Here is a 26,078-nt window from a genome sequence, read left to right on the forward strand (position 1 = left end):
AAAAAATCGCGTCTGTGCTTTATTTGGTCAGAGCTGGTGCGCTTTCCTCTGTTGTTGTGAACAATCCCCTCGCAGCCTGCCTCTGTTAACAACCATCTGAACCCCACTGTTATCAAGCCACACGCTGACACAACTCCTCGACTTCCGGCTTAGCTTTCGAAATTTTTTGTTCAACAGCGAACAGCTTCGGTCTGTTTATTTTTGAATTTCATAATTATATACCGGTACATCCCAAATTATTAAAGTACATTTTATTATAGTCAGTCTTGTTTTGAATGAACTTTGGTACCGCTTGGTACTGGGTTTTTAGCTAGGCCCAAATGCTAACAGTCACTATTTTATACCTAAAATCTGTGAAGAGCCGACATGTTTTAAGTGCTAAGTATTTTTTATTGCTTAGCCAGCGTGCTAATGGCCTTTTACGGCCCATTTCGTACAAGCTTTACGGAATACAGTTAAGCCGTTCAGCGAGGAATTTTATTTTGAAAGTGCACACAGGAAACTCAAACGTATCCTGGTTAGCTTTGCGGTCATGCTAAAGAAAGCTAGCCCGTCTCTTCTCTGGATGTCTTGCTATCCTAAGTAAATGTAAGTAGGCCAAGTGACCTTTAATTTCAAACAAACTAGTCATACAACAACAAAACAAAAACCAGTGGCTCTGTTGGTTGAACTTCACTCAACTCAGCTGCTCGCTGTCACTCAGTGGAGTTCATTTCCTCTGCTGTCATGCAAGGCTTTCTGGGAATTGAAGTTCAACGCCATAAATACATCAAAATGTCAATGAATCACCAACTGTCTCTCTATTAACAATAATTATACAAATAAATATGTACACACCTCCACACAAACTTTTTTCACTTGTTTCTCTTTTAATTTTGGCATACGTACGTGTTTATTGGTTCACTGTAACGCACACACACAAAAAAGACTACACCAGCCTCTTACAGCCTTTATTTTTAATCTGGGTGGATTTTGTTTAAAGGGAATGTAGATAATTTATGTTGCCCCCTTTAAAACATATATTACATTATACAGCTGGAGAACTGAGTATGGATAAATAAAAAGACAGGACCTTCAAAAACAGAGTCATATAGGAGTATATTCCAATGTCACAAGCCAAACTCGGTAAAATAACTCACTACAACTGAACCAATAGAGAATTAAGACAGAGTGGGTTACCTCTCAGTACACTGCTTTATGCGACCCATTCTATTCAACTTATTATTCGGAGCCCTAAGCCCTGTGTGTCATGACAGCAAACAGAACCCCCTTCCTTCCCCTGTGTTTAATAATTTAAAACATTCAACAATATCACTTTTTTTTTTTTAATCGTCTGATCTTAGAATAGATAAAAACACAATACCATCAAAAAGGAGAGAATGGTGAAGTAAACTTTATATATATATATATATATAAAAAAAAGACTATAAAGAAAAAGGACAAGATGGAATGACAAGTTTTTGTTGTGTAAGCATGTCCATGGAACAGAAAAAAAGGAAAATAAAAAGTGTACATTCCTAATCATGCAATACACAAATTTTAATCAAATATTATGCACAGGAACTTGGAAGAATGATCAGAATTAGGACAATGTATGATTGGGGGTGTTGTTTTCTTCAGTTTTACTGATTTCAGTCAGTTCAGGAGCAGGGAATACATACATACTCATTTTCTATTGACATTCTTGATATACAGCTGATCACCTCTGTATTCAGACTACTACTGGACAGAAGATCTAATGGAATGGCTGACCTGATCTTCAGGTCACAGACATCATTATCATAGTTGTTATCTACAATAGCAGACAGATGTGAAGGGGTCTTATCAGTATATATGAGCAAAGACACTACCATGTCAGTTTTTATCTTGCTACTACTAGGTTAAGTCGTGCTGGACCAGGTAGTGACATGAATGACGCAAACTAAAACATCTCATACTTCAGAGTTTTAGGAGGCCGTTTCTGCTTTTTAAAAAAAGGGCTTTTTATGTTCATCATTACATGTCGATGCACAAAAAAGTGGCAAGGCAATTTCCAAAAGGGAGAACAAACATTGGGGGTCCGTCTGGACGCACATCAGCTGGGTGTCAGTCAGCCTGGGTGCAGCTACTGTGATGGAAATGTTAAAAGTGGTGCACGTTCGCACATGAAGACGAAACTCCATTCTGCTGTTGACAGAATGTGGAAGCTACGCTGCCAAATACTGATCGAGAGGGAACCTAAAAATCATTGACCACTTCACAGTCTCTGCTTACAGAGAGAACAACTTCAGTAACCTGATATGCCAAGCAGCTGGTTTTAAAAACAGAGAAAGGCTGATAGTGTAACTTTGTTGTCCTTCAGCTAATCATAGTATGACGTCAGAAGAACAATGACGCAACATAAGCAGCTCTCTTCGTGTCAGGTTATTCCGTCTTTAATTTGACCATGTGGCGACACAAATGAGGGCCGTCAGCACCATAGCGGCTTCATTAGAATAACAGTATGTTTTCTGTATAATTACAACATAGCATCTTCTATACAACTAACAACTCCAGCCACGAGTTGACGAGCTGGCTGACAAAGATGGCGTTTGCCTGACAGCAAAATGTCCTGTGCTGAACCAGATATCTCACATTACCCCTTCTACTCTGGCAAAGAGTTTCTTCAAATCCATCAATGATTGGTGACAGGTATGATATGCTGGATGTTCATGTTTGGGAAATGGTGAGGACGGGGCTCAAGTGTGTGTGTGTATGGGGGGAGGGGGTGTTAAACTGCAGCTTATCACAGTTGGATCACGGAGCAAACATACTGGGGAGGGAGGTGGATCACTACGAGACGCATGAAGCGCTGGAGTAGGTCGGACTGCAGGGCTAAAGGCACAGAGCAAAACCACTGATCTTCTGTTCAAATCATCTGTACTGCCACACAGGGATTCTGCTAAACTAACACTAGCAGATCTGCTCTGAGCCTTGCCAAAAAGGCAAGTAGGGCAACAGCTCTTAAACTAGTTAAAGACCCTTGCCTTATATGTAGCTTTACTACAGAGTCCCAATTTTATTCCAGCTAGGATCAGTCTGAGAAAGAGTCAATCACATGGTTTTTCCAGGCCTATACAGATGAGCGGCACGCACACAGATGTTAAGTGAGCAGAAGGAAGGGGGCGAGACAAAGGCGCAGATAGGCTTTAGACAAAAAAGAAGAAAAGAAAAAATAGACAGATACAGCAAACGAAAACAAACCAAAGACAAAAAAAACTTCAAAACAGTAAAAACACAATTCAACCATCAACAGCAAAAGTCCAGTTGTCAACATTAACGTTACATGACTGTCATAGACTGAATTGCCGACAGAGTAGAGGGCGGAAAAGATACACAGGAAAGAGCAGAGGAGAGCCGAGCATCCAGAAACAGGAGCTCAGGACAGAGTCAGAGTCGGGGGTGGAAGAGGGTGGCTGTTAGGGTTCGAAAAACCGGGAGGTAAAAATGAAAGTGCGTTGCAAAGAAGACGGAGCATGTGCACAGTGAGTCTGTAAAACAACATCGAGTGTTGGGGGAGTGACCACAGAGCTCCGAGTGCGGGAGAACAACAGAGTGTGGGAGACTGAAGAAGAAGTTAAGGGAACAGAAGAAGAAGAATCTTGCAAACCTCAGGACTAATAAATAGGGCCATAATTGAAGTGCCAGCCGCAGTGTTTCGTAACATGATTATGTTGTGTTACAGCGAGGGAGGGGTGGTGATGTGGCCTGGTGGGGGGCACCCTGGAGCTGTCAGACACAATCAGCACTGAGAGAAGGTCTGCTTGATCTCATCCAGCACATTCCCAAGCAGCGTCGGCTCGTCACATTTAGCGTCAATGGACACCGTCTGACCAGACTGGGAGAAAGAGAGCAGAAGAAAGACCAGGCCAAGGTGACTATCAGGAAAAAATCTTTTTAATTTATTCATAGGTTGGGCAACAACAATAATTTGGTTGTGAATATCTCCAAGTACTGTTACATAAGGAAGATTCACTTACAGTTTTGACCAGCACACAGACATGGTGACCCTGGATAGACCTGCTGTACATGGAGGCACAGGAGTCGATCCTCTCCACAACTGGTCAAACGAAACAAACAAAAACGCATTAGTTAGCAATGCTCAGAGGAGTTTCATGGGGCATTATATGCCAACACAGACATAAAGTCCAAGTTAAGTTCAGAGAAAACTAAGAGGTGATGTGAACTCATGTTTTAAGACAAAAGGCTGTCACTTGAGACAAATAGTACACGTCCCGATCAATACGAACCAGAGAAGTGGTGATGGAAGCAGATCCTGGCCAGTAGATGGTGGAAGGGCATGTTGACCCCCTCCAGTTTGACGGAGCTGCTTTTCAGGTCCCCTGATTCCAGCAGCTTTGCAAATGCATCACTAAACAAAGAGAAACGACCAGAAAAAAATGTTTTTATCAGATTTATCAGAGCACAAATCATGCAGTTTTACTGATTCAGTGACTTTGTAATCACCAACCTGTAGCAAGGAGTAGTGATTAGGTAGGAGGTGCAGGTAAAGTGCAGTTTAAAGTCCAGTTTCTCGTGAGTAGAGGAGTCCTCGTTCTGGAAAACAGCACAACAACAAATAAACAAACATTACCTGTGACAATTCCATGGTGCAGTGTCAGCAACCAAAATGCTACCCTCCAACTAAATGGAAACAATTACATTTTACACACCCAAGTCATTCAAATCCAACCTGACATAATAGATGGGTTGCAGCAAAATATTTAAAAAATGTATATGTGGAGCAATTAAAGGGTAACAGCTGAACACAGCACTGTGGAAAAACCATGACCGGTATCACACAATGATCTGTCAATAATACTCATTTGGGTGCCACCTTACCTTGACTATGAAGGTGAGTGTTCCCTTCAGTTTCTGTGGCATCACAATGCTCTGCACGGTGAAGACAAATCGCGCCTCATTGGACACTCCTGTCCACAACAGAAATGCACAAAGTTACGTAATCAGACCGAACACTTGTGAAAGTAAGGTTTTAAATATGCACCACTATAGTCGATACACTGACTCTACAAAAAGCACCAAAATCGGAATGATGCCATTTTGTATTGTTTTGGAAAACATCTTGTGTATTAAAAATGTGCATTCATTCACCGACCTGGTGGAAGTTGAAAGGGGACGGTGAGGCCATCATGTGGACCCGAGCCCTCTGGCCTCTGCAGCTTAGAGTTGAGAGAGTCCAGGACGTTGAACTCCATGGATTTGAGGAAGCTGTCACATTTGTTTTCAAATATGACAGACACTACGACCTGACTGCCATCCTGCAGGTTCCCCTGGATATCATACACCTGAGAGGGAGGGGGAGGAGAGTAAATGATTTTTATTTAAAAAATTGTCTCCAGGTAGAATTACTGCTGTGTAGTCTTTTTCTTTTTTTGTTTTAAAACACCAATTAATTGTTAAGAGGACATTCAGAAAACACAGCAAATCCAGTTCATTAACCCAACACCAAAGCACACATCACTGTTTCCAAGAAACCAGTCTGATCACAAGGAGAAAATCAAGAAGGACAGAAACATTCTCAGACATTGATACGATAACGCTGCCCTGTGGACACATTAAGGTAGTTTGCCCCAGTCAGTCTGTGAAAAGCAGCAAGAACACACAGAAACACATCCAAGAGTTTGAATAATATTCTGTCTGACAGAACTTTAACCAATACCTGATCAGCATCTTCCATCATCTTTGAAGAGAGGGAGAGAAATTAGAGATCTGCTACTGTTGCCTAAGACAATTTGTGCATTGATATCAACGCCCTAAACATGGACAATTATGAATTTGTGAGTGACATTGTCCTGGTTAAAATGTCACTTATCAACACCTTGGATCTTATTACTGGTTATATAATTTTACTTAATTATATTATTATTTGTACTTAATTATAGCAACCAAACCAACTGTTAATGCAAACTTCTTTACCATCCCTCAGTACTGTGAAGTGAATTAAAGTGTATTCCAGTTGCCATCACTCACCATCTTGATGTAGGAGTTCTCAGCCAGCAGGCAGTAATTGGACATGGGCTGAAAGGAGAGACAAGTTCAGGTCAGATCAAACATTCTCCGTCAGTCAAATGCTAACTAGGCAACAGTAGCTTTGACCTGGCTGATGCAGTGTGTGTGTCTGCAGTGGTAAGTAGGTTTACACAGTAGGAGGTAGAAAGATCATGAAGCCTACGTATAGCATGAACTTAACTGTGGCTTTGAGGTGAGTGTCCTTTTTCTACCAAAGCAACAGAACAACATCTACTTTTTACCTCACTAATTCAGAAATGATTATTTCCTGCAATGATGAATCCACATGATGTAATCCTAATCCTAAAAATGACTCTTTACACTCAATGCAGCAGAAAAAAGAAACATTCAGAGTTATGTTCAGTTTCATTCATGCTGGAGGGGGTTAGAGAGTAAAATGCTAATTAAAAAAAACAAAAAAAAAAAACTGACCGGCAGAGGTTCTTCCTCCTCCACAGTGCCATTTTGCACTGACTCCTCTCCACCGCCATCACTGTGGTGGTGATGGTGATGATGCTTCTTCTTCTTTTTCTTCTCCTTCTCCTCCTTCTCCTTTTTCTGCTTCTTCTTCTTGTGTTTGGAGGATTTCTTATCACGAAAACCCACAAGAAAGACAGAGACACTTTATAAGAAACTCTGGACACTGAAAACTGTGATAATGACACTTTGTTACTGGTATTTCCCCTTGAGACCACATTCAAAATGGCAGGCCACTGGTGCATCATTTACAAGGACTTGTGAGAAGAAGAAGTGCTGCCAATGTGCTGCATCCTGTCAGGTCACTGTGAACTGGATTCTCTAGCCCCACAGCCAAAACTTTCTACAGTGTAATTATCGCTTCATCAGTGGTGACTCACAGGCTCCTCCATTTCAGTGTCTTTGGATTCGTCGGGCTCCGAGTTTGGCGCCGTGCCTGGGGCCACCTTGGGCTCAGGGGCTGCTTCTGCTGCTGCTACTGTAGCTGCTTCCTGTTCAAACAAAGACACACACACAAACACATACAGGCATTAGCAAGAGCCAATGTAGCATGTAACACCTACAGCAGTGTGCCACTTCTGTGTTCATAGAGGAACTGTAAGTGAAGTTAGTGAGTTCTCCCATTCATAAAAATGTCATTTATAATTAGTTGCAACCCAGTGTGCTCTGTGAGTCAAACACAAACCTGACTTTCTTAATTATAAGTGTTGCATGCAACAAAACTATCCAGCCAAACGAGCTAAACCATGGACTAAACCTGCCAGACACAACCAATATGTTTGTGCATGATTGATTGTATGACAAAACTGACTGCAAACAAGATGCTGAGGACCTGTAACCTCGCTATATCTTATTTTTATGTGATTTCAGAGTGGCAGCCATATGAAAACAAGTCTTCCACATTGACATGTTGAGGCATGTCTTTAAAAAGTCCTGTTTCTAGGTTAGCTGTAACTCTGGGGCTAATGGCTGTCATGATTAAAAACACAACTCCTCAAAACAAAATACCTGCAAGACCTGATTTTACTGGATTTGACCTAAATGTAAAGATAACACAATATTGGAGGTGCAAAGCCTGCAAAATCAGCGTGGTGCAGTTTAAACATGTTGAGTGCATTCCCATCCATGCAAAACATTAGCAAAGTCACATCTGTCAATATTTTCAGTGCTGAATTGTTAACATTCTTCTCTACTAGTGGCTCTCTTCCTCACTCTGTTGTTGGCACATCGGCCCATTTCCTGGTGCCTCATTGCAGCCATGTGTTGCGAGTGTGCATACGCCTGTGTTCTATAAAACACAAACTCACTCATAAATTACTGCTTCAAAGAAGCCTTAACCTTGAGGTACCTTCACCTTGACCCGACTTCAAACAATGTTTTTCATTAATTTTCTGAAAGGAAGTTTTCTTTTTTTTTTTATGTGTACAACTGTGGGACTAAAAACGTCAACAAAAGGCAGGCACCATGGAGGAAGCAGTCGGAGCACACATGTGGTGACACAGTGGTGACGGTGACAAAACGGGAACTGACTCCAGGTCAGATTCCAGAAAACCTCAGACGACCCGCACTTACTTATCACCACCACCAACACAACAACAACCACTTTGACTTCAAGACCGACATGACATCCAGCGAGCAAACAAAAGCTGAGGGAGAGAACCACTGGGCGTTGTGAGACAAACACACACACATGCTAGAAAACAGAGAGGCTGGAGAATGGGAGAGGAAAAGTGTTATGTGACCTGTGAAAGAGAGGAAGTCGTGTCAAAAAGCTGAGGTGTGAAAGATGGAAGAAAAAATAACTGACCGATACCAAGAGGCAATAGAGGGAGAATGCATGGCCAAAATGAACGTCTGAGGCACATTAATTTGATATTGAGTTATGAATGAGGGATGTGGTGACTGAGGAGATGGGGAGGAGGAGGAGGTGGGGGGGGTGAGGTGACTCAACCTGGGTGTTAGAGGGCACTGGAGCGTTTGAGAGCCAGAAATCCAGATCCGAAACCTAGAAGAGGAAGGGAGGGAAAGGAATGCGAGGAGGTGAGAGGGTTGAGGGCCAAACAGGTTTCGTATCTTACTACTATTCATGAAAAAAGATACAGAGATTACACCGTTCTGTTTCATGAATAAATCAAGTATTTGGCAAGAGACTGCACATTTGGCTTCAAGGAAACTGATACTTGATCTCTAAAGCTGACTGAAAGAGAGGCTGGAAAGAGGCAATGGAAGTGCTGAGTCAATGAAAATGATCAGGTATCTGTTTGCATGTAACCTTTTAGCAGAAAGTACAGACTATTTTTAATGTTATCTTTTGGTCGTGTAGAACAATGAATTTTTTTATCAAATTACTTCATTCAATTACGGTAGGTTTTTTGCTTTAAGTAAAACATTAGATACAAACTGTTGCTAGGAAGAAATCAGTCCCTGCTCCACCCTTTTATAAGTGTATACCTCAGCACTGGTGGAAGTGGGTGGTGCCGCCACCTCACTAGTTTCTTCTGATTGGACCACAGGCTCTTCATCTGCCTGACCCCCGAGAAGATCCTCCTCCTTTTCTTCACGTTTGTGTTTTTTCTTCTTCTTCTCTTCTTTGCTCTTCTGCAAAAAAACAGGAGGTTGAACTCAGCTCTGCGTCACATTAAGGTTGAGAAACACAACCGCTGAGTCATCATGTCAAAGCGGTAGACAGCCCCTTGTTGTTGTTCCCTCACTCGCCCCATAAATGTGATTTACTGGTTTTAAGGAGCTATTTCGTCAGCTAGACAGAATGAGGCAAGCGCGGTTCCCAGCAAGAAGGGGGATAATCCTTTAAGATTAAAAATAAATAAATAAAAAATGTCAACCTTACCTTCCTATCACTGTCTTTATCCTTCTTCTTATCCCTCTTTTCTTTGCTGCTCTTTTTCTTGGTCACCTGTGTAGCAGCGCTCTCAGCATCTCCATCTTCTGCTGGGCTTTTTGGAGCCTCCGCTGCACGGTGGGCCCTGACTGGTAGCTTCTCACTGTCTGCAAGAGGCCTGGACAAACAAAAGAGAACAGATGCACATGTGAACTTCGCCTGAATGTGGATCCGTGAGGTGATTACCGTCCATCTGGAGTTAGTGCTATCCTCTAAAAAAAAAATAACTTCAGTCTTTAAGTGAGAGTTAATTTGTGAGAAGGTGAACAAGGCTTGTAGGGTGCAGCAACCCACAGTAATCAGGCACATATTCTGCATTGTGCGGTAGCCATGTTTCATTCAAAGCGCTGAGTTAAGCCATTCGTCCGACAGAGCTGGAGGTCCTGGACATTCCCAGACAGCAACAAACTGCACTAATAAATTCCTCCATATTGAACTGATATGAGTTAGTCTATTTCCCCAAAGCCCGGCCCTTGCATGCTGTAAACAGATCCACTGCAGCCCCCTGCTGGCTCCACTCTATAAAAAGGTATACTACAGCTCTGTCATTAGCCCTGGCTGTATAACATAACAATAACACATATTGTACATAGAATGCATGAAGCCGTTTCTGAGATTGTACTTAAAATAGAGAGACAGCAGAGACATGTCCCAGGGACTGACCGCAAAGGTTTACACTTACAGTAACAGAAAAATGTTGTAGTCATAAATGACAAAAGCCCAAGTCATTACTTCTGAGGCCAATTTTCAATAAAATAAAGTCACAGATGTGGATTTAAATGTAGGGCACATAGTCATCTCCTCCAGATGTTTCCAATTACTCCTGCACAATTGCTACTCTTCTTCATTGCTCTACAACTTGGGTTTAACTCAGTATTCTTACTCAGTACTTATTTTCAATAATTTACAATTACAGCACTGGTCTAAGGACACATGTGCTTGTCATTTCCACCAAGGGCAGACAAGGAGGATGTTTGTTTGAGAAAACAGCTGCTGAGTATTTGGAGGCATCACTACCCTAATACGCTCAACTGAGGAGGATCTGGGAACTTTGAGCAAAGGAATGATGGGACCTTACCCCATGGAAGGGTTATCTAAAAGCATGTCGACACAGATCTTTTCCTAGAAAAACAATTGCCAAAATGCTTTTAGAAGCCCATTCCAAGAGGACAGGTGGTGAAAGATTACGTCCTGAGAAGATCAGCAGTTGCCATTTCAAAATAATTGCCCTTTTCTATGAAACTATGTAAGTTTTATTAAAAAATATGTTTTGTTTGAATAAAACACATTTTATTTTGTCGGTAGAGCAATTAGATTCATTTGTTTAGAGACTGCTGCTGATATTGTCAAGCTTATACAAATTTAAAATAAAATGGAAGCGAAAAGGCATACTAGATAGTATACTTGGTCAAAAGCTACAATGAAACAATAGCTAGTGAAAATACAAGGAAAGAAGAGCAAGGGGAAGCAGGTACTGCAAAATTCCAAATGAGTAAAGAAAAGACGGCGATGTTAGCAAGAACAACAAGACATCTATTTGTACAGAGAAGGAGAGAAAGGACAGAGACAGAGTCGATGTACATGTCGGAGCCCAGGTCCTGTGGCTGGAGTGCTACTCACCTGCGCCCAGCCGATTCCACCAAGCTACCCACACAGAGGGGCAGTAATGGGTGTGTGTAGGCATAGGAAAGAGGAAGCAGAAAGCAGAACGCCGTGAGAGGGAGTCAGAGGAGGGAAAGGGCCAAGGCACATCAGCTGTGATGCTGTGGCCGGGAAGCGCCAGAAATAATCAGGAATCAATGCAAAATCATTTAAGACGAAAACATCCAATTTATCCAAGCTCCAGTGTTGCTCAGCTTTTTCAGCTTTGGGGCTGAAAGTCAAAGTTTCAACGACTGGTTGATTGGCTTAGTTAAAAGACATATTAATGACAACTTAATTATTCACTGGAATGAACTTTGAAATTGACACAAAACTCTGTGTATATGTAAAATTTGGATCTACAATAGTGTTGACTCACTTGTCCAGGTCGATGTCCAGGGCTTTGTGAGGGTCGTTGGGGTCTTTATCGTCATCATCACTAGGTAAGGCATTCTGTAGCAACAACAAAGTGGAATCAATTAAAGACTTAACATTTTTCTGAATCTAAAGACATATTGAGATACTGCCTTCTAGTGTCAGAGCTGAGGAACCAATACATGAAGCAGTTAGATCACAGTGATATAATCTTATTGTTTCAGCATTATATTTTAGGGAGGATTATTATTATTGATACTGTATATTAATCAATGTGGGAAAACTGATAAGTTGCTCAATATTTGAATCAATTTTTATTAATAAACAAGAGCTGGCAAGACAAAGCAAATAGTTTGCATCACTATTTCCAATTGACTTATTGTACCTCTGGCATCTCCTCAGTAACTATGTCAACCATGTGCGCAGGCGTGATGTCCTCCTCGCTCTCAGGACCAGAATCATGTTTCTTCCCTCGTCCACTGCGCTTTTCTTTCCTCTTCTTCTTCTCTTTCTTCTTCTTCTCTGCCCTCTCTTTCTGCCGCCGTTCCTCCTCCAGTTTGACGTACTGGTCAGACATAGGTAGACCTGTGGGACGGTGAAAAGCCATGGTTGTGTCATAAAAACAACAACTATATTTATAGTGATCCAAAAAGAAACAACAGCTGAGATGGAACTATTGAAGAAGAAAACTAGTTGGGTAACCCTGAACGATTACAGCACTGTATAAAAGGTCATGAATGTGACATTAGTGTTTTGTAGTCGTGTCTAACCTGGGACTTTGAGAGGCACACTGAGGTCAATCTGCACGACTGGGATGTGCTCCACTCCTGGGTTGTCCTGGTAAACCTGCACCGAAAAAAAAAACATTGACAGCGTGCGTTCAGTTTTAAATCAACAAATGTCAGCCAAACTACAACAAACATCTAAGGTTTAAACAAACTAGGACACATGCAGAGTGTGTTTTAGAATACTACGTAGTGACGACTGATAAGCACACCTTCTGAGATGATGGGGAGGCCTTGATGTAGAATGGGTTGTTGGCTTGCTCCTGCTTTCTGGCTTCTCTCCTCTGGGATTCAAGAAAAAAACAGCAACATGGTTAAAATCAATAAAGAAAAGTCTACATCAGTTATAGCGTGAGAGTGGAACCACATGGGAAACTAGATTAACTGACAGCAGAGCTCTGAGAAGGTCAAAACTGCTCATATGGTTTATTTTAGAGGAGGGATATGCATATGCACAGAACAAAAAGAATTCAAAGTTTGAAATTAGCTTTAAAAAAAAAAAACATGCAGTAGTGTAGCTCTGAACTACTCATTAAACAATAATCCTTGTTGGGTTCTCTAAAACTACAATCACTAACGAGCTTACCCTTGCCAACTCCTTCTCGTCCACCTCTGTGTGACGGGGGCGGGAGTGTTTGGGCTCCTCCTTGGCAAAAATAGCCTTGGGCTGCTCATCCTCAGACTCGCTCTCAGATGGAGGCTCGTTGATCCAGGCATCCAGGTCCAGACTGGAGAAACAAACTCAGTTACTTCTCATGGATCAAGACTCGTAACGAACAAAGATTTGTATCAATATTTTACTTGTTATGGCTGGTACACAATAAAAAATGCCATGGATTGAACACAAGCTTTAAAATATAATCATCATGTGTCACCACAATATTGCACTTCTGATGCGTGACTGTGTTCCTCGTGTAAAGAGTAAACATACCCTTCAGGAACTGGCACTTTCTTCTGTGCCTTGGGGGCCACAGGGTTGAGTTCTCCAGCAAACAGAGCGTTGACCTCCTCCGATACCTCGACATCTTTCTGCTGCAGTTTCTGGATGTACTTGACAAGCTGCAGGATGCAAGATGCCTGCAGACAAGGACAGTATGTCGGGCATGTAAATTAGCACAGGTACTCATCAGATTTGTATGCAGACAGGAACCTTGCGGGGTACGGTTTGGGAAAAAGAACAATCAAACATGTGACTTGTGCTTCTCTTCCTCTCTTACCCTCTCTTGCACCTCCAGGTTGGCGCTCTGGACAAACAATGGTAACCTCTCTATCATCAGCTGGCTGGTTTCATGTGCGGCTGTGCTTTCCGTGTTTCCCTCCTGGCTCTTCAGCACGGTGGCAAACAGCTTGGCTGCGTTCTGCACATACACTGCCTGTATGTGGCCAGGTAGGGTGGCCACCTTTGGCCGTAGCATGGCCTCCAGGGTCTGCATTGGGTTCTCTAGGTGTCTAAGAAGAGGGGAAGGACATCCATTATTCTCCATTTATTAATCACTAGACTCAGAAGTTTACAACCATACACAGCTTTAGTATAAATAGGACTATACAGTTGGGTTTGCTGTAGACCAAAGCTACAGCAAACAGTCCATTACTCTCAAGCTACAAGTGCATACCATGATATTCCAGGCATTTTTCACTAAGAGGAATAAAATTTGAGGTTCAAGTTGTATGCGCAAAGACAATAGGTTGGGTTAAGGCGTCATGGCTTGGTTAGCTTGTACTAGGGATGCAACAATACTCGGTAAAATACTGCGCCCTGCATGGTACAATACGCCCTCGGAACGCGTTTTTTCAGATTCAGGCTGCATCAGTGCTTACTGCTTTACAGACTGCTGTGTGTGTGCCTGCCTGTCTGGGCAGGCAAAAGCCCTCCCCCGCCAGTTGAGCAGTCACCGATCGCAGGGAAAATTAGTGCAATTTAACACATTTAGCTTTTATTAGAGTTCCAGTGCAACTCTGTCCATATGCACGTGTATGCCCGCGCCCGATAGAGAGACCGAGGTCCAGCAGGAAGAGGAGTTTACTGACAGGGATGAGATGTGGTGAAAGGCTGAAAAAACATAATAGGCTAACTCCTTTTTTTCCTGTGAGAGACTGTGGCAGCCGCCAGCATAGTGACGGTCTTCCATGATGGCAATATAGCACGATCTCTGTTTGAAAGGGGCTTCAGGGTGTGCACCATAGACTGAAAGACTAAAAGAGTGTGCAGAAAGAGGAGGGGCTGTTCACAGACAGATCAGTTGTCTATGTGTTTGTGTGTGTGAGAGAGAGGAGAGCTCTACAAGGAGATACTATGAATAATAATAATATTAGAAATTTTAAATATTATTTTGGGAGAAAAAGAAATGTTCTCTGCACAAAACACGTACTGAAACTGTGGCCAAAAAAGCGAGGTACGGACCGTACCATGGGCTACCTGTACCGTTGCACCCCTTGCTTGTATTAGTACGACAACACAGTTAGGAAAAACAAGAGTGGAAACCACTGGGCATAGAATCTGAACAAAACTGTCAGTCATTTCCCCTACAGACTCATTGTCACAGGCAACTGGGGTAATGGGAGATCTTATTACTGTCATTTTACACTCATGAAATCTTTATGCAGGTCTGCCGCTGTACTACTGTGTACAAAAGGAGAAATAACAGCCCTTAAGAGTAGTTTTAAAGTCTTGCTCAATTATATCATCTTGAACCAGTGTTGATGCATCCCAATGGGAGAAATTAACATACTCTGAGAACTCTCCACAGATCCAGGCCGCAGCGTACAACACTTCACAGATGCCGTTTCGTTGCATGTTGCCAGTCAGCAGGTGGGCGTTGTCCAGCAGAGTGGCCATCTGGGCAACAGCAAAGACTCGGATGGCTTTAACCCGAATGGCAACATCCAGCATCTGAGAGGCGATGAGATGGCCATGCCGCGTGCCCTCTAGTCGGGTGAGCTCCACCAGGATACTGATGTACCTGTCAAACAGACACAGATAGGTGCAGTTCAGTGACATGTACCCGAGTAGAAAATTCAGGGTGAACCAAGACAAAGTTGGACTTATTTGGAGCGACGAGACTGACCATTCAAAGTTGGTGATGTACTGGTAGTTGCTCTGGCTGCAGATGTCGATGATCTTGGTGAGAAGTTCATCTCTGTAAGTGGTTCCTTCCGCTTTGTCCACGTGCAGCATCAGCTTCTTAACAATCTCCATCAAGTTCTTTTTGGATACCTGGAGAGAGGAGACACCAGTTTCTAGTTTATCAGTGACCATTAATGATGAATCCAGAAAAAGGCAAAAATAACAAAATAACCCAAGAACTCCTATTAAACAATTTTGATATTGAACAGCATGGCTAGTTTAAGTAATTATTTATCACGTTAATTTGTCCATTGGATTGATTGGCAAATAGGAGATGGTTGGTTTGTTTTGTTTCCATGTCTCTTTTGCTGGCTGCTGTGTCACCGCTTGGTCTGCATGTGACAGGCAACAGGCAGCAGCACAAGTTATTTACTGCTACAGAGATAATCATATAAAAACTGACAAACAATCAAAGATAATGTGCCTCTAAATATATTTAACAATACAACTGAACATCAGCTAAACAAATAACAAGTGATGTGAAAGTTCAAACTTGGGTTCCATACCATGCCATAGAGCAGGTCCAGAGCTCTAAGGCGGATGGACTCATCCTTGTCGTCCAGACACTGAAGGATGAGGTCCTTATGGGACTGCACTGACTTGGGGTGGGTCTTCAGGATCTTTGACATGGCCAACAGGCCAAGGTACTTCACTACAAAGACACGTACAGACACACACCTTTAGCGTATTTAAAAACAGCCATATGCTTAGTTCTCTGTGTTCTACGGAGATAAGGTCAGTTTGGTTTTAACTTTAATCACCTGACATTATTCTCTGTATTAAGAACAAACTTGTTTTTTTTAAATTACACTTTCTCATATTAGATGCTATCATCTATAACGTGACTCTTACCTGAATGTCATTGGACTACTTAGTCAAAAGTCTCACTTTATTTTTTATCTATTTACAATTACATCTTGCTAGTCTCAAAATAAGCCTTAGTTGGCTGTATATAGATATACAATATAAACTAGTTACTCTTGTGTTACCCTCAGTGATAACAATCTACAAAAAAATTATATGGAAATGACAAAAGGAAAGAAACGAAGAACACACAGAACAATGGAAAGGGACATACAAACACAAACACGCAGGACAACACACACACACTTGACACAGTAGCTTTGTTTTGCTTTATCCTCCGTTTTATCTCTGGCAGATTTTCCTACTCACCCATAAGATGTTTAAAATTCAGAAATCTGCTGAATCATGGCACTCTGTCGATCATCTAATCTGGCTGAGACAAATGCCTCTCAGGTTCTCGGATCAATAAGTGCATGTGTGGTAGTGACCTTGGGGTGACGCAGGGCGAGGCTGGTCGCTGCAGTGAATACATCGCAGAAATGACCAGTGACATGGACTGCATGAAGCAGTTCAGAAAACTGTCTTGGGAACAATCCAGACTGGGAGCAACTTTGTGTCAGTGACAAAGGCAGAACAGCTCAGTGAAAAATATTTCAAATATCGTTAACTATGCTGCTGCTTTCAATCAATTCTCTGGGTTTTGCTCATTAAAAAAAACATCAACAATAAGTCTAGTGCTAATGTATCTGGTGTTTGCAGAAACCCTTAATGCATCCAAAACACTGACTGCATGATAATGCATTTAGTGATTAGAGCATGATGCCGCAAGTATGCCAGTGCACTCTCTTTCAGCCATCTCAGTTAGACTTAAACATATAATGGTTGTACTTTGACTCCAACGTGACCTCTTCTTTTGTTACTCAGGGGTATTTAAATGGGCTCTGACAACTATAAGTTTGTTACTTGACCTTTTTGACTTTATCGGTAAAATACGATCAAAACCCAGGGAACATCTGCTCTCATCATCATTCTCAAGGCATTTAAGTGGATAAAGAAAACGTTAAACCACAGGTTCAAAGTCTGTTCTATTAACACCAGACGTCTATGTCTACTCCACACATAACTATCTGTGTAGGGGTTCCAGATAACTCGAAATTATTGGATGCAACAAACCCAGCTAGCCAGCTGATAGTGGACAACCTATTTATAGAGCCAAACCTTAGGTATGACAAAAGAAAACTAGCAACTTTTACTACTTTTTTTTTTTGAAGATTGACAAACTGAGAAACAACTCCCGCTGTATGTTGTTGACTTTCACTGTCAAACATAGTTTTGGTGACTTAAGTGAAATGGTATTCCAAGCAGGCCGTCTAATTGAGAGTGGGAATGTGAAAATGTTCGAGTTATCCAGAGTCAGGGGGTCTAGTTGGTCGTCGTCTAAAAGGGTGGACTATTCCATAGTCAGAAACACGCAGACAATGAGAAAATGACACACTGCAGGCATTGACAGAGGGCTCACAGTTCTGGTCCGAGTCTTCTATCAGGATTCGCAGTTTCTGCACACAGAGCTGAGGGAGAAAGAGAGAGAGGGAGGGAGAGAGAGAGAGCAGGAAAAACAACAAAAGGGAAAAGTTAACATCACTGTGAACCTTTCCACACCAGTTTCAGTCTCATTATAAGGGGTACAATTCAAAGAACATAAAAGACACAAACAAAAGTGGGTGAAATGGAGCCTATATTTGATGGTGCAAAATGGCTTTTTCATGCATTTCTGAAAATGAAAACAGCTTTGCTTGCCTGTCTGACACTATGATAGGACAGATAGATGGGTGATCATGGAGGATCATGCATTGTGATTCAACTGGAGTGGAAAGGGTTAAAAATCAAGATATAACCACATTAAACCACAGATGGAGGTTTGGGACCTCAGGCTTACCTGGATACTAGCACTGTGGTTAGGCATCCCAGAGGACAAGGAAATCAACACTGTAATGCAGGGAAAAGATGACTTTAGATCTGAATGTGAACTTAACATTTTGTGAGATGAAAAAAGAAAACGTTTAAAGACAAAGTCTGTGTTTGTAGCAGTAAAAAGTATCCCAGCCTAGTTTGAGGTCATTTATGTAGTGAATTATTAAATTGACAAAAAAAAATGTTAATTTTATAAATCAAACAGCATTGGTATAAAACACTTTTGTATAGGTTTGCATCTCATGAATTGAAAGAATTCCTAAGATCATTCCTAAACATAAACCAACTGATTTGAAAGAGTCGTGTTTATACTGAGCACACACCAAGCTATCACTACCGGCGTAACAGATTAACAGCACTGACCTGCAATCACAGTGTTGACACATTCATACAGCAGAGACATGGCAGAGGTACTGCGTGATAGAAGGGTGAGGTAAGAAACAGAAAGAGAGAGAGAGTGCAGATTATTATTGCTGTATTCATCACAATGGACAACTTTAACAATCTGTGGAAATGTTAAGAATCTCACCTGTGGATTAGGTTTGTCAGAGGTTCGATTAGCTTCTTTCCCAATCGTGGCTCAAGTGGCGTGAGGGCACCAAACTGCAAATTGCCATGACATTTAAATTAGTAACATCGGGGGAAAAAGCATAAACTGGTTACTTAAGGTGGTTCTTTTGACAACTACAATTAGGTCTATAGAGGACAGCACTGGTAGAGGAACTAGAATCAATTCCTCTTTTCTAATGGATTTATCCTGGTTTTACAGTATTGATGCAATACTGTGAGTGTCAGCAACATTTTGAACACTGTGTCCTGTTGACTAACCAGCTTGATGATCTTAATGAGAACCCAGTTATTAGTAGAGGAGGTCATGAGCTTGAAGAAGAGTGGGGCCAGAGACAGGTAGTTCTTGGGATTTCTTCGAGCGAGCTCACAGATAACGTTGACTGCTGCTGACTGGACGCCTTCGGAGAGGAAACACATTAGACAGAAACAAAGATGATTAAAATCTGACCCGTGTCTGAATTATGGTAAATGTATTAAAGCAGAAGTAAGCGATCCGGTCGTTTTGGCTAATACTGCGTTCCAGGCAGGCTTTTGAAACCGTAAATTACAGCGTCAAGTCACGACTTAGTAGCGTTCCAGGCAACCCACTCGTGTTTTTCCGACCTGTTTTACCTGTGAAAGTGCACTATAACGGCCACTCGTAACTTCCGACCAGTGAACTCGTACCAGATCGAACTGGTACCACTTCACAGGTCGGAAAAACACGAGTTACGGGTTGCCTTGAACGCACCATAACGTCTTGTCAGCCGATGGAGTTAGCAGCCCCCGCCCTCGTCCCTACGTCACCACATTCAGGCGCATCCCTTGGCTGCACCAGACTGGCTCTGGCTCACACACAGCCCTTCATGCCGTTCTCTCTCCTCATTGGATAAAACTTGTAGGATACGAGAAAAGTTTTCTCCTCGGCTTGCAGCGGAGCAGAGTGACTGACAGACCCGTGTTTCAGACCAAACACTCTATGTAAGTGATTGCTGTCGGAAGATATAACTATTTAAGACTTATATTAACACAAATATATCGCTTACTTCTGCTTTAAGTATGACAAGAAGACTGGTGCAATAACACAGTACAAATTATGAAATGTGTGCAATTGCAAAACATTTCTAAACTATTCAAATGTATCACTCTTTTTCATGAATTTTTGAAGCCATTTTATGTCGTCACAACTGATGAACTTCTTCAGACTGAAAATAGTGGAGAGGGTAGATTTGTTTTGACCTTACAGAAATGTTGAAACACCCTTTTGACAATAGTTGAAGGCTACTTTTTTTTAGATTAAGTACTTTCAGAATTTCAGACAAATAAAAACTGATTCACTAACAAAGAATATATACAAAACACCACTGGCATAGTTGAGAGTATAAAGAAATAAATCCAAATAACTGTCCTGTAAAATGTTTTTGGCTGTGCAACAAAAATAGTTCTGTGAACCTCTATTCCCAGACAGCCCTAACAGAATCACAAATGAGCTTCTTTCATCTTATATTCTTGGCTGCTGAATAATTCACAAGGTTCAGGTGACAGAGAACGCCCGTCACCAGCCGTGCCAGCAGTGTCTATGATTTAACTACATGGAAGGAGAAGACATTTATTTCACCCAAATCAAGGGGGACACCCTAATAATGACTTTGTTTTCCTTCAGAGCAGTAACCTGTGGGGCAAAACCTTTGGGATTATGTATAATATGGTGCATTTCCTGATACCTGGGTCTGGATCCTCCAGTTTCTCCTTAAGTCTGGGAAAAGCAGGACGCAGGGACTCTGGGTACTTAAGAAACACCTTGTACATGATCAACACTGCTTTCTTTCTGATGTAAGGTTTGGTGTGGGACATCTAGGGTGGAAAAAGAGCAAAGACAGTAGAGACAGTTTCTTCAACCGGTTCAAATAAGTGAAAAAATTAGTATCACCTCATCTCAACGGCAACACCCTAAAAGGTAAATAAAGCTGGAGTCTTCAGCTAGAAAAATGAAAACCCCAAAAGGGTAAAGTCTGAGGCTTAACCTCTTAACATAATCTCCATGACTCACCAATGTCATGATGTCATTGGCCAGGTCCCGAGCCAGGTCAGGGGTGACAAAACAGGAGAGGCCAGTGAGGGCAACACCTGTGTCATACTGGTTGGGACTGCTGAGATCCTGCATGTCCATAAAACAGAAGAGGTTGTCTAAGGGACGAATAACAGTGATGGCATATTCATAGAGCAAACAAATCATGAGTATAACTGACCTTTCGGATCTGATTGGTTGTCAGCATGATGACGTCAGTGCTCTCATGAAAGCACTGTGAAGCCGCCAGGTAGCCTATTCTCTGCAGGAAAGACAGCAACCAGAGAGATTTATACTGTGCATCATTTGAACTGTGTGACTACATAGTGTTACAATAATGCTACTGATATTATATCCCATAGTGTTTTACTTTACAGTGCAAATAATTTGCTGTGACTACTCCTTGTGCTCTTTCTTTGAGATTATGGTCTTTCAAAATGTTTCTTTTGCATTTGTTATGCTATTGGCCCTGACTTTCTTTGCTAAAGATCCTCAGTATCCCGACAGCAGGTTTCTGACATATCTACACTTTGGTGTGTTGTGATCAAATCTGTGACTAGTTTGGTATTTCAGTTGTACCTTGTATGTAAACTTTGAGGAGCTCATGACTTCAACGATGTTGAAAGCGGCCCAGCTGACATCGTAGCCGAGCATCTGAAGCTGTAATACAGGAAGAGAAGAAGGTGAGTGAATAAAAGGAAGAGAGGGGCTCTAAGCTGTCCCCTAAATCATTTGGGACCAAAAGCTCTAAAAGACCAAACTGATGCCACTCACAACAAGCCACCTAAACCTAAATGCAGGCCTAGGCTATAAATAGAAAGTACTTCCCATTTAACCACCAATTGCACACTATTCTCAATAAGTGCTGGCCTCTGGCTATGTGGCACTGTGGTGACTAATTTTGCCTATAAAACAAAACATTTACATGCAGCTCTGTACAGAATTTCTACAAATATATGAGGTGGTTTCTAACTAGTCCCTCCTTTAGCCCCAATGAAAGCCTGCTCCGAAACAAAAGGCTTTGATTCAGCATGACACTGTTTGAATAGAAAAGATAATTATTAATATACAAAGTCTGAAGTCTGTGTGTGGTTCCCCTTTCACAGTCGTCACAACACAATTTTCCATTGTGTGTGTGGCAACACACTATGCCACACCTGCAGAGTATAAAACAGTTCAACCATATTGGAACGCATGTTTATCAAGAAAATGTCATAAATGATTTGAATTAATGGTTTTTAAGACAGAAGTTCAAGAACATATTTCTTCACTACTACTTTAGTCTCAAATACCAAAACACATAATCATAAACTACATATGAATCAAACCTTATCTGTTTTGTTTGTTTTGTTGTTAATCTTGGGTGCTGTGCATTGAACTGATTAGAACCTGCTAGTGCAATAGGAATATAGAGACTCCGGCATCATTTTATACCTCAAAGAGCACTGATGAGGTTACACCGAGAGCCACACACAGACTGTAAGTCAGAGGCTTTTCAGTGCCTGCTTGTGTACCAAGCAGAAAGAGTCAGTGAATCAGAGGAAGGTATCTTACATAGGTGAGCTTGCACACAGCATTGGCTTTGACAGCGATGTTGTCCTGCTTGAGCTCCTGTTTGATCTCGTCGATGCATGTGGAGATGTACTTGGCCTGAGGGCAGACAAAGAAAAGGACAAACAGCAGACATCAAATTAGATTATGTGGAGTGATATATACGGAGTTGGAGGCTGGTTACCAAGCACGACAGACCAGCTGGAAAAAAAACAGGTTTGCCCTTTATTGCTACCGAAGTCTCATAGCATAGCACAGACTTCATTTCTTGATACGCATCCGAGCACTGGCCAAAATTGTTCCACTCTGGAGTTAGGGAAAGCACCAGGTTTTTAAGTCATAAGTAAAACTCAAGTCACAAGGTTAACGGCATTCAAAATTATGCCAAACCTATCCTGTTGACAAATACAGGACTTGCGTTAGAGTATGAATCATAGCTGTGCCACACAGTGTCACTGATAAAGTACATAATTTTGAATTCCTGGTCAAAGTTGAGATCTGGCATGTAGCTGTGAGTTGTAGACCACAAACACTTCTTCTCCTCAAAGCAATGACTGACAAACATAAAACAGTACCACTTGTGTATGAGATTTGTGACCACACAATACACTTGAAACCCTTATACACTTACTCCAGCAGTTTTGATCTGAGAACCGACTGTCCATGCTTACAGACCAACAAATATTACACAAGCTCTTGTGCTAAAAAATAATCTGTTCTCTTTAATTACACCGTAGCTAAACACTTGTTTTACATGGGTCTAAAATTGAATGGGTGACTTAACAGCGCTCCCATCCACCAAAGCATTTTAACAAATGAGTGTTTTCCAGGAGCCTCGTGCCTGAATGAATGAGTGAAAAAAAAACAGCTGCTCTTTTTGAACCTATGCTATAATACACACGATTTCCAAAAAATAGTGAAGGGAGGGGGGTAAATTTCACTTTAACAGCAGACAAGCTCGGATTGTGCAATCAGTCAGCCATTGTTGAGGGAAGCAGCCATGCAAACAAACACACACACACACACACACATATAGCTGTGTAGACTCAGACTGCGAGAGTGTGCTGGTCATGTGTGTGCAGTCATGAGACATCACAGTGACAAGAGGGGGGGCTGAGTCCTGCTGCTCTGAGAGGAACTATGGCTAACAGGGCTGGAGGGCAGGCAGGGAGGGTTTCAACACACTATCACCAGACACACACGGTACTACTTCTCCATCTCACGCTTCTTCAATGACCAATTCAGAACCAATGGAAATAATTGAAATAGCTGGCTTAGGGCTGTCACAAACAACCTTTCTCCCTTAAAGGCAAGCTGAACTAGAGATGTACTGGAGGGCGTTTTCTTTCTAAGGCCGAGCAGACTCTGTGATAGCTTATGCTTATTAGTTCTACACTGTTTCTTTTAAAACACACAACAACGACTACAAAGAGGCCTACAATTCTTACAGCTTAACTCATTGAATTACACTTTGGACATCCACAGCCTGTTTTCTCCTCGCCTTGTTGTTCCAAAAGGTGTAGGAGAGAGTCAATGAATGAACTGTGCAAAAGCCCAGCACCAGCACGTATGTGGAAAACAAATAGAGACTATGAGAAAATGTGGGCTGGCCTGGAAAAAGTCAACACACACTCAGGTGTAGACACACACGCACAGCGTATGAATATTTCAGCAAACTGTCCACTGTTGACTGGGCAACCAGCACCTTATCTATCCTGCCCAGGTTGGGTTACTACTGGGGAACTGCTTAGACCATATGCTAAATCAAGAGATCAAGCACTGAAGGCTTTGTATAGAATAGCCAATCTGAAAACTTTTCTTTTTATTATTATTATTATTATTACAACCAACACCATGGAGACACAACACAGATGACACCCCATGGTAAAATCCATATATAACTGATTTTCCCTGCTGGCTTTATCCCTTGCACAGGAATTACTTCCTTTATAAAAAGGTGTGAAGCAGGGCAAATGTGTCACAAGAAAGAAATCACATCTAAAAGTTACCCTCGGGTTAGACACGCTACCTCTACATTTCACACCTGACCTACAGCATGAGACAGGTGTGCACAGCTCTGCAGCTCTGTGTAGCAAGCAACACCCCAGGGATCCTGCTCTCGTATACCCACCTTATGTTACTACCTGACATAGCATTTTTACAGCAGGAAGAGGGTTAGACACAGTCAACTCAAAAGCTTTTACTGGGTGGAGGCTGTTGTGAGAGATGGAAACGTGGCTGCCCCCCAAACAGTGCCCTCTAATGGCCCATCTCACCCGACTCCCACTCGGTCAGGTCTGGCTCTGTGATGGAGCCAGGAGCCTGTCCTCACCCACCAGGCAGAGCCATATGACAGGGATGACATCACCTTCAGTCGCCGATGGGGTCGTTCAAAACTACATGCTTGCTGCTGACTCATTTCACATGATTTCCGTGTGTATGTAAGATACATCTCTCATGCACATATCTGCATTTTGATAAAGCGAAACGATCCACAAGTTGAAGGCCCCTTTTTTTTTCTTCCTTTTTTAACCACCCACTGTTATTAAGAGCATCACCTTAACCAACCACCAACTACCAACACTCAAGTGACTCTGGTGTCCTCAACTTAAAAAAAAAATGTCACTGACAAAGCGAATACCATATCCCGCGCATGAAGCAGTCAATAAAAAAGCCAAGGAGCTGCACCATCAGGTGTGGTGATGATGGTGCGGGGGTTTAATCTCGTTTATCACAGTGGTAAACCAGCGAGCTGCTTCCTCTTAACGTTACTGCCTCTCACTTAGCTGCGTTAGCTAGCTTACTGCAAGCCCTGTTTATCTGCCTAAAAACATGACATGCAACGTAACCATGAAGTTGGTAATCGTGTGCATACATTAACCTGTTATTTGGTAAATGTTAAAACAGCTAGCAGTCGGCTCCACTAGCTGCGGGGCACGACTTTTGTGAGTAGCTGCGAGCGGCTAGCGGATGAAATGACTGAGCGGACGCTAACGTTAGCTGTGAACGTCAGTCTACGTTAGCCGTTAACGTTAGCTGGCTGGTCAACGGTAACGGTAACAGCGGTGTGTGTACACTGTCTGACTTGAAACCATTTATGAATGTGATGTTGAATGTCCGGGGTTGACAGCGAATAAATAATGCGCTTTCGTCTTATTTTTTTCTTCTTACCTCATCTTCCTTGTGATTCCTAATGCCACGTACTAAATCCTGAAGATTTTTATCGAACATCCGATCGATGCTCCCTTTGACAATCTTCAGAGCCATGACTGTCTGTGGCTTGTACCGCTTCTAGCTACGTGTCCTGCCGCCGCTGCTGCTGCCGCTGCTGCCGCTGCTGCTGCCGGGGCCCAGCGCCTTGCAGAGGGTCCAGTGGGTGCCTGCCGACCGACCCGCTAGACTGTCTCTCATCCACCCGGGTACTGTGTACGCAGGGGTCCGCTGCTGTTTCTACCAAGCCCGGGCAGATGAAGCTGAGGCCAGACGGGGCGTCCCGTGCCGTGCGGTGCCGTGCAGAGACGCTGGCAATGGATCAGTGTAGGAAATGGCTGACAAAATGGCGTCTAAAGTCAGCTGACTTCAGTATTATGCGAGATTCTCATATGGGAATCAGGGGAATTAAAGGTCTAGTCCACCCCGGCCAAAGCGGCGAACTGTTGTACCTAACGGTTCATTCAGACATACGGTAATAATAAAAATAAAAAATAAATAAAAAACAAACAAACTTGCAGACAGTAAGGCAGGCAAGGCAACTACTTTGAATGAGCAATGAAATTTGTATTTGTC

General features: G+C 42.3%; 1 protein-coding gene across 8 annotated transcripts; it reads right to left on the reverse strand.

Annotated features, from left to right (window-relative positions):
* Nucleotides 1-934: 934 nt before the first annotated feature.
* ap3d1 (adaptor related protein complex 3 subunit delta 1) lies at nt 935-25,829 on the reverse strand. Of its 8 annotated transcripts, XM_085774208.1 has the most exons (35): nt 25,464-25,829; nt 22,296-22,391; nt 21,321-21,401; nt 20,923-21,003; nt 20,724-20,831; nt 20,398-20,527; nt 18,953-19,092; nt 18,654-18,727; nt 18,488-18,537; nt 18,090-18,139; nt 17,673-17,721; nt 15,856-16,001; nt 15,291-15,439; nt 14,955-15,185; nt 13,443-13,674; nt 13,157-13,302; nt 12,812-12,953; nt 12,438-12,509; nt 12,211-12,286; nt 11,826-12,025; nt 11,445-11,518; nt 11,045-11,068; nt 9,374-9,542; nt 8,977-9,123; nt 8,477-8,530; nt 6,906-7,016; nt 6,481-6,636; nt 6,010-6,057; nt 5,699-5,719; nt 5,135-5,324; nt 4,861-4,949; nt 4,490-4,575; nt 4,269-4,390; nt 3,999-4,078; nt 935-3,856 (listed from the first exon to the last, which is right to left on the reverse strand). In XM_085774208.1, exons 1-35 carry the CDS (start codon nt 25,557-25,559, stop codon nt 3,761-3,763), a joined length of 3,816 nt encoding a protein of 1,271 aa, XP_085630334.1. In that variant the 5' UTR covers nt 25,560-25,829; the 3' UTR covers nt 935-3,760. The 8 variants fall into 8 exon arrangements, with proteins under 8 accessions (XP_085630334.1, XP_085630336.1, XP_085630338.1 ...); XM_085774210.1 differs by lacking the exon at nt 11,045-11,068; XM_085774212.1 differs by lacking the exon at nt 8,477-8,530.
* Nucleotides 25,830-26,078: the final 249 nt, after the last annotated feature.

The sequence above is a fragment of the Trachurus japonicus genome, chromosome 4 (assembly GCF_045865225.1).
Source record: "Trachurus japonicus isolate A0001 chromosome 4, Traja_1.0".
Lineage (NCBI taxonomy): Eukaryota > Metazoa > Chordata > Actinopteri > Carangiformes > Carangidae > Trachurus > Trachurus japonicus.

Bases quoted from the DNA above. Each gene is read 5' to 3' on its own strand.
- ap3d1 (XM_085774208.1), bottom strand. From the start codon at position 25,559: ATGGCTCTGAAGATTGTCAAAGGGAGCATCGATCGGATGTTCGATAAA. The intron at 13,303-13,442 runs GTAAGAGAGGAA...CCTTGTCTGCAG, and splicing joins ACCTGGAGGTGCAAGAGAGG to GCATCTTGCATCCTGCAGCT. The intron at 6,058-6,480 runs GTCAGTTTTTTT...CTCTCCTTTCAG, and splicing joins AGGAGGAAGAACCTCTGCCG to CCCATGTCCAATTACTGCCT.